Source organism: Pristiophorus japonicus, chromosome 32 (assembly GCF_044704955.1).
Source record: "Pristiophorus japonicus isolate sPriJap1 chromosome 32, sPriJap1.hap1, whole genome shotgun sequence".
Classification (NCBI taxonomy): domain Eukaryota; kingdom Metazoa; phylum Chordata; class Chondrichthyes; family Pristiophoridae; genus Pristiophorus; species Pristiophorus japonicus.
Window position 1 is genome coordinate 4,257,836 of NC_092008.1, and position 8,189 is coordinate 4,266,024.

Below are 8,189 nucleotides of genomic sequence, written 5' to 3' on the forward strand. Positions count from 1 at the left end.
CATTAACCAATTCCTTGGCCGGCAAGAACCGAAACAGAGCCCGGCCAATTCCACCCTCTCCACTACCACCCCTCATCTCCCGAGGAATCCCCCCCCCCACCCACCCCACTACTCTCCCCGGGGTACGGTACCACTGCTCACTGACCCCCACCCTCGCGTCCAGGCCGGGTCATTGGGGGGGGGGGGGGGGGGGGGGGCCATAGAGCCCCCCGGGTGAGCCCCCGCCCACCGCCACTTTGGCTCGGGGAACAGGCCGAAGATGGAGCCTGGACCTTTCCTGCTCGCTGTGCCTGTCCGGGGCTCACACTGCCCACGCCCCTCCCACCTCACCGCTCACAAGCGGTGATCCCCGGGGAACAGTACAGCGAACGGCGGCGGAACAGAGCGACAAACGGCAAGAAAGACAGACTTACATTTCTATAGCACCTTTCACAGCCCCACCGCACGCCTCAAGGCGCCTCACAGCCAATGAAGTACTTGTGGAGTGCGCTCGCTGTTGCATTGTGGGAAACGGCAACCTGCGCACAGCAAGCTCCCACACACACAGCGATGTGATAATGACCCGGATCGTCTGTTGGTCGAGGGATAAATATTGGCCCCAGGACACCGGGGAGAACTCCCCCCTGCTCTTCTTCCAATAGTGGCCCCGGGATCTTTTACATCCACCCGAGAGGGCAGACGGGGCCTCGGTTTAACGTCTCATCCCGAAATACAGCCCCTCCGACAGTGCGGCACTCCCTCAGTACCGCCCCTCCGACAGTGCGGCATTCCCTCAGTACCGCCCCTCCAACAGTGCGGCTCTCCCTCAGTACTGCCCCTCCGACAGTGCGGCGCTCCCTCAGTACCGCCCCTCCAACAGTGCGGCGCTCCCTCAGTACCGCCCCTCCGACAGTGCGGCATTCCCTCAGTACCGCCCCTCCAACAGTGCGGCGCTCCCTCAGTACCGCCCCTCCGACAGTGCGGCATTCCCTCAGTACCGCCCTTCCGACAGCGCAGTGCGGCGCTCCCTCAGTACCGTCCCTCCCTCAGTGCGGGGCTCCCTCAGCACTGCCCCTCCGACAGCGCAGTGCGGCGCTCCCTCAGTACCGTCCCTCCCTCAGTGCGGGGCTCCCTCAGCACTGCCCCTCCGACAGCGCAGTGCGGCGCTCCCTCAGTACCGCCCCTCCCTCAGTGCGGGGCTCCCTCAGCCCCGCACTGGAGTGTCACAGACAGGCTGGTGGAATGGGCGGACATGCGGCAGATAAAGTTTAGCGCAGAAAAGTGCGAAGTGATACATTTTGGTAGGAAGAATGAGGCGTAGAATACTAAGGGGGGGGGGGGTGGGGGCATGCACAGGTCATTGAAGGGGGCAGGGCAGGTTGAGAAAGTGGTTAAAAAAGCATGTGGGATCATGGGCTTCATAAATAGAGGTATAGAGTACAGAGGCAAGGAAGTTATACTAAACCTTAATAAAATAAGGCGGGGGGGGGCAGGAAGACTGAAGAAAGACAACAACAAAAAAAAAGAAATCGGGAAATTCGGCAATGGGAGGCTTCACTTCTCACCTCCCGGTCCCTCAGGTCGGTCTTGTTGCCCACGACGACGAAGGGGAAGGCGTCGGGGTCTCGGGGAGCGGCCTGCAGCACAAACTCCTGCCGCCAGCCCTCCAGGGCCCGGAAGGAGGGGGCCGAGGTCACGTCAAAGACCAGGATGCAGCAGTCGGTGCCCCGGTACAGCACCGAGCCCAGCGACTGGAACCGCTCCGTCCCCGCCGTGTCCCACACCTGCAAGGGGGAAGGGGAGAGGAGGGAGGGGAGGGAGGGGGGGAAAAGAGAGAGAGCAGACGTCAAGCCCCAAGCCACACTGAACCTCCCCTCAACCACCCCGACCTACGCTGCCTCCTCTGGTCTAGCTGAGAATTACAGAGTGTAACAGGCTCGAGGGGCTGAACGGCCTCCTCCTGTCCCTAATGTAACAGGCTCGAGGGGCTGAACGGCCTCCTCCTGTCCCTAATGTAACAGGCTCGAGGGGCTGAACGGCCTCCTCCTGTCCCTAATGTAACAGGCTCGAGGGGCTGAACGGCCTCCTCCTGTCCCTAATGTAACAGGCTCGAGGGGCTGAACGGCCTCCTCCTGTTCCTAATGTAACAGGCTCGAGGGGCTGAACGGTCTCCTCCTGTTCCTAATGTAACAGGCTCGAGGGGCTGAACGGCCTCCTCCTGTTCCTAATGTAACAGGCTCGAGGGGCTGAACGGCCTCCTCCTGTTCCTAATGCAACAGACTCGAGGGGCTGAACAGCCTCCTCCTGTTCCTAATGCAACAGGCTCGACGGGCTGGCCCCTGGTTGTTGACCTCTCTGCTGGGGGAAACTAGTCTGTCCTATCCACTCTATCCAGGCCCTCCAATTTTATACACCTCAATAAAGTCTCCCCTCAGCCTCCTCTGTTCTAAAGAAAACCCAAGCCTCTCCAATCTTTCCTCATCACTAAAATTCTCCAGTCCAGGCAACATCCTGGTAAATCTCCTCTGTACCCTCTCTAGTGCAAACACATTTTTCCTGTAATGCGGTGACCAGAACTGCACGCAGTACTCCAGCTGTGGCCTAACCAGTGTTTTATACAGTTCAAGTATAACCCTCCCTATAGTATATTGAAGTGGAGAGCGATAGATTTGTGGACTCTCGGGGAATCGGGCGGGAAAGTGGTGTTGAGGTCGATCAGCCGCGATCTCACTGAATGGCAGAGCAGGCTCGAGGGGCCGAATGGCCAGCTCTTGTGTTGACCCAGGAGGCAGTGAGAGAAGGCGGGGAGGCAGCGGTTCGGGACACATACCTGCAAGGCAATGTTCTTGCCGTCAACGGTAATCTCCCGGGTGAGAAAGTCTGCTCCGATCGTGGCCTTGTACAGATTGGTGTAATGCTTGTTGACGTACTGGTTCATGAGGGCCGACTTCCCCACTCTGAAACACAGCGACAACACAGGGGGTGTTACCGTGCTCGTCCGACCTCCCACCAACACCTCTCCCCCTCCCCCAGACCCTCTTCCCTTCCCCCCACCCCAAAACCCCTCTTCCCCCCACCCCAAAACCCCTCTTCTCCCCACCCCAAAACCCCTCTTCTCCCCACCCCAAAACCCCTCTTCTCCCCACCCCAAAACCCCTCTTCTCCCCACCCCAAAACCCCTCTTCTCCCCACCCCAAAACCCCTCTTCTCCCCACCCCAAAACCCCTCTTCTCCCCACCCCAAAACCCCTCTTCTCCCCACCCCAACAACCCCTCTTCTCCCCACCCCAACAACCCCTCTTCCCCACCCCAACAACCCCTCTTCCCCACCCCAACAACCCCTCTTCCCTTCCCATCCCCCCACCCAACAACCCCTCTTCCCTTCCCATCCCCCCACCCAACAACCCCTCTTCCCTTCCCATCCCCCCACCCCAACAACCCCTCTTCCCTTCCCAACAACCCCTCTTCCCCTCCCAACAACCCCTCTTCCCTTCCCAACAACTCCTCTTCCCCTCCCAACAACCCCTCTTCCCTTCCCAACAACCCCTCTTCCCTTCCCAACAACCCCTCTTCCCTTCCCAACAACCCCTCTTCCCTTCCCAACAACCCCTCTTCCCCTCCCAACAACCCCTCTTCCCTTCCCATCCCCCCTCCCAACAACCCCTCTTCCCTTCCCATCCCCCCACCCAACAACCCCTCTTCCCTTCCCATCCCCCCACCCAACAACCCCTCTTCCCTTCCCATCCCCCCACCCAACAACCCCTCTTCCCTTCCCATCCCCCCACCCAACAACCCCTCTTCCCTTCCCATCCCCCCACCCAACAACCCCTCTTCCCTTCCCATCCCCCCACCCAACAACCCCTCTTCCCTTCCCATCCCCCCACCCAACAACCCCTCTTCCCTTCCCATCCCCCCACCCAACAACCCCTCTTCCCTTCCCATCCCCCCACCCAACAACCCCTCTTCCCTTCCCATCCCCCCACCCAACAACCCCTCTTCCCTTCCCATCCCCCCACCCAACAACCCCTCTTCCCTTCCCATCCCCCCACCCAACAACCCCTCTTCCCTTCCCATCCCCCCACCCAACAACCCCTCTTCCCTTCCCATCCCCCCACCCAACAACCCCTCTTCCCTTCCCATCCCCCCACCCAACAACCCCTCTTCCCTTCCCATCCCCCCACCCAACAACCCCTCTTCCCTTCCCATCCCCCCACCCAACAACCCCTCTTCCCTTCCCATCCCCCCACCCAACAACCCCTCTTCCCTTCCCATCCCAACAACAACCCCTCGTCCCTCCTTCCCCCCCCCAAAACCCCTCTTCCCTTTCTCTCCCCCCCCCCCCCCAAAACCCCTCCCCATAGACCCCTCCAACCCCACCCCCTCCCAGGCCCGGTCCCCTCGGCGTTTAATGGCGGAGCAGGCTCGAGGGGCCGAATGGCCGGATCCTGCTCCCCTTCCCGTGGAGCGGTCCATACCCGGAGTTTCCCAGGAGGACCACCTTCATGTTGATTCGCTTCCTCATCGACATCCTTCCGTCGGAGACAGCGGCGATCGGATTGTCTGAAACAAGACACAGGCCGGGTTGTTACAGGTCTGTCTCTGCCGCAGAGGGCGATGGAGTCTGGCCCACCGAATACATTGAAAGCGGAGATAGACCGATATCTACACGATAAGTCAATCAAGGGTTTATGGAGAGCGGGTCGGCTGTTGGTGGTCTCATGCTATTCGCAAATTGGCTGCCGTATTTACCCGCCCAACGCGGTTATTGGAAACCGAATGGGATGTTCTGAGAACATGGCAAGACTTGTATCTCGCCTTTCACCAGTGCAGGTTGTCCCAAAATACTTCCTCAGCCAATCAGGCACATTTTTTGAAATGTGGTCATTGTTGTACTGTCAGAAACGCGGCAGCCGATTTGCGCATAGCAAGCTCCCACACACAGCGATGTGATAATGACCCGGATCGTCTGTTTTAGTGATGTTGGTTGAGGGATAAATATTGGCCCCAGGACACCGGGGAGAACGCCCCCTGCTTTTCTTCCAATAGTGGTCCCGGGATCTTTTACATCCACCAGAGAGGGCAAACGGGGCCTCGGTTTAACGTCTCATCCGAAATACAGCCCCTCCAACAGTGCGGGGCTCCCTCAGTACTGCCCCTCCGACAGTGCGGCACTCCCTCAGTACCGCCCCTCCGACAGTGCGGCGCTCCCTCAGTACTGCCCCTCCGACAGTGCGGCGCTCCCTCAGTACTGCCCCTCCGACAGTGCGGCACTCCCTCAGTACTGCCGCTCCGACAGTGCGGCGCTCCTTCAGTACCGCCCCTCCGACAGTGCGGCGCTCCCTCAGTACTGCCCCTCTGACAGCGCAGTGCGGCGCTCCCTCAGTACTGCCCCTCCGACAGTGCGGCACTCCCTCAGTACCGCCCCCTCCGACAGTGCGGCGCTCCCTCAGTACTGCCCCTCCGACAGTGCGGGGCTCCCTCAGTACCGCCCCTCCGACAGTGCGGCGCTCCCTCAGTACCGCCCCTCCAACAGTGCGGCGCTCCCTCAGTACTGCCCCTCCGACAGTGCGGTGCTCCCTCAGTACTGCCCCTCCGACTGTTTGAGCGGGGAAGGGGGTGGTTTTGGGCGAACGAGAGGGGAGTCTCTCGAGTAACATGTTAAATCTCTGGGCACAACGGGCATGATCTTTGCAGCGCGACAGCTGCAGGAAGAATGCAGGGAGCAGCACCGGCCCTTATACATGGCCGCCTTCGACCTTACGAAGGCCTTTGACATTGTCAACCGCGAGGGTCTATGGAGCGTCCTCCTCCGTTTCTGATGCCCCCAAAAGTTCGTCACCATCCACCGCCTGCTCCACGATGATAGGCAGGCCGTGATCCTGACCAAGGGATCCATTACAGACCCAATCCACGTCCAGACCGGGGTCAAGCAGGGCAGCATCATCGCCCCCCAACCCTCTTCTCAATCTTCCTCGCTGCCATGCTCCACCTCACAGTCAACAAGCTCCCCGCTGGAGTGGAACTAAACCACAGAACCAGTGGGAACCTGTTCAACCTTCGCCATCTCCAGGCCAGGTCCAAGACCGTCCCAACCTCTGTCGTCGAGCTACAGTACGCGGACAACGCCTGCACACAGAGGCTGAACTCCAGGACATAGTCGACGTATTTACCGAGGTGTATGAAAGTATGGGTCTTACGCTAAACATCTGTAAGACAAAGGTCCTCCACCAGCCTGTCCTCGCCGCACAGCACTGCCCCCCAGTCATCAAGATCCACGGCGCGGCCCTGGACAACGTGGACCATTTCCCATACCTCGGGAGCCTCCTATCAACAAGGGCAGACATTGGCGACGAGGTCCAACACCGCCTCCAGTGCGCCAGTGCAGCCTTCGGCCGCCTGAGGAAAAGAGTGTTTGAAGACCAGGCCCTCAAATCTACCACCAAAGCTCATGGTCTACAGGGCTGTAGTGATACCCGCCCTCCTGTATGGCTCAGAGACATGGACCGTGTACAGTAGACACCTCAAGTCGCTGGAGAAATACCACCAACGATGTCTCCGCAAGATCCTGCAAATCCCCCGGGAGGACAGACGCACCAACGTTAGCGTCCTCGACCAGGCCCAACATCCCCAGCATCGAAGCACTGACCACACTCGACCAGCTCCGCTGGGCAGGGCCACATTGTCCGCATGTCCCCAGACACGAGACTCCCAAAGCAAGCGCTCTACTCGGAACTCCTTCACGGGCAAACGAGCCAAAGGTGGGCAGAGGAAACGTTACAGGGGACCACCCTCAAAGCCTCCCTGATAAAGTGCAACATCCCCCACCGACACCTGGGAGTCCCTGGGCCCAAAGACCAGTCCGCCCTAAGTGGAGGAAGTGCATCCGGGAGGGCGCTGAGCACCTCGAGTCTCGTCGCCGAGAGCGTGCAGAAACCAAGCGCAGGCAGCGGAAGGAGCGTGCGGCAAACCTGTCCCACCCTCCCCTTCCCTCAACCACTGTCTGTCCCACCTGTGACAGGGACTGTGGCTCCCGTATTGGACTGTTTTTTTTTTTAAATTCGTAGCTGATCGTTCCAATTCTTTGTCAAATCACAAACGCCAGAGGTCACCTTGCACATGCCAAGGATCACTCTGCGCCAATGCTCTTAGCCAAAAGGCCTAGAGCCACTGCACCGTTCCTGGAAGTACTGCAATACCAGGTTCGTGCCATGGAGGTGGATGGGTCAGGTCCCCCACACACCTCCGTGGAGGTGGATGGGTCAAACCTCCCCACCCACCTCCTGTTTCCAAAAATGCAAGCATATACCTTCCTGACCAGGGAGAAACCACCCGGAGGTCATGGTGGCTGGTCAGAAACGGTACTACACTTGATCTTAGCCAAAAGGATTGGACTGTTCAGCCACCGAAGGACTCACTTCAGGAGTGGAAGCAAGTCTTCCTCGATCCCGAGGGACTGCCTATGATGGTGATGAAATCTCTTCAATAATGGGGTGTTCGCCCACACCCCACATGCCTAAGAGACTGGGCTGATCCGCAGTCTTGACACAACTTTGATTTGCACACAATAACCGCACCAGCCATTAACATTCCCATTAGATTTATAATTGGATGCCAATTCCGTGAGGTGCACTATTTAAGCTTTGCGAATTGCGATAATATTGGCAGACTGAATCACCTTGCATGCTAATATTGACAGATCCACCTATGCAAATGCCTACACTCGGAGTCCTGGCTCTCAGAATTTATTGAAAGTACCTTACTTTGTTGGGTCACACGCAACCTTGCAATATTGAATTAACGCCGCGTCCAGACCGCCTCGCAGACGCACCTTGTGATCTCAACCACCACCAAACCGTGGCTTACACGGCCACTGGATTTCCTAGTTGTTGATCGAAACACGTTTTCCAAACAACCAGGAAACATCAACCCCAAACAAAAACAGCCAGACTGAGACAGGGAGAATAATAAAGCAGGAAACTGCCTGGGGGAGAAAAAAAAAGTTCGAAACTTTTTCCTCTCGAAAAGTTTGGAAACTTTTTAAAAACTCCACAAACTTTTTCCAAAGAAGTTTTTTTAAAAATTAAAATACTGCAACTTAATTATAGAAGTCGAATCGTTTTCATCGCGTCCTACCCCTGTCCTCCCCGACGTTTGTTGAAACTGTTCCTCCAACTATTTCAGTCTGCTCAAAGTTTCCGACAAGTTTGGCCA

At 58.1% G+C, this 8,189-nt stretch overlaps 2 protein-coding genes and 1 pseudogene across 2 annotated transcripts in view; 1 reads left to right on the plus strand and 2 right to left on the minus strand.

Annotated features, from left to right (window-relative positions):
- The window catches only part of hsd17b10 (hydroxysteroid (17-beta) dehydrogenase 10), a 10,552-nt gene extending 10,129 nt beyond the window's left edge, over positions 1 to 423 (plus strand). Inside the window, 1 exon segment of the mRNA XM_070869048.1 lies at positions 253 to 423. Within this exon segment, the coding sequence (XP_070725149.1) occupies positions 253 to 423 (171 nt within the window).
- Positions 424 to 1,445: 1,022 nt separating this feature from the next.
- On the minus strand, positions 1,446 to 8,189 carry LOC139240509 (ras-related protein Rab-7a-like). The gene is made up of 4 exons (XM_070869050.1): positions 8,112 to 8,189; positions 4,454 to 4,538; positions 2,810 to 2,936; positions 1,446 to 1,763 (listed from the first exon to the last, which is right to left on the minus strand). Exons 2-4 carry the CDS (start codon positions 4,504 to 4,506, stop codon positions 1,446 to 1,448), a joined length of 498 nt encoding a protein of 165 aa, XP_070725151.1. The 5' UTR covers positions 4,507 to 4,538; positions 8,112 to 8,189.
- LOC139240644 (U2 spliceosomal RNA) lies at positions 7,141 to 7,376 on the minus strand (annotated as a pseudogene).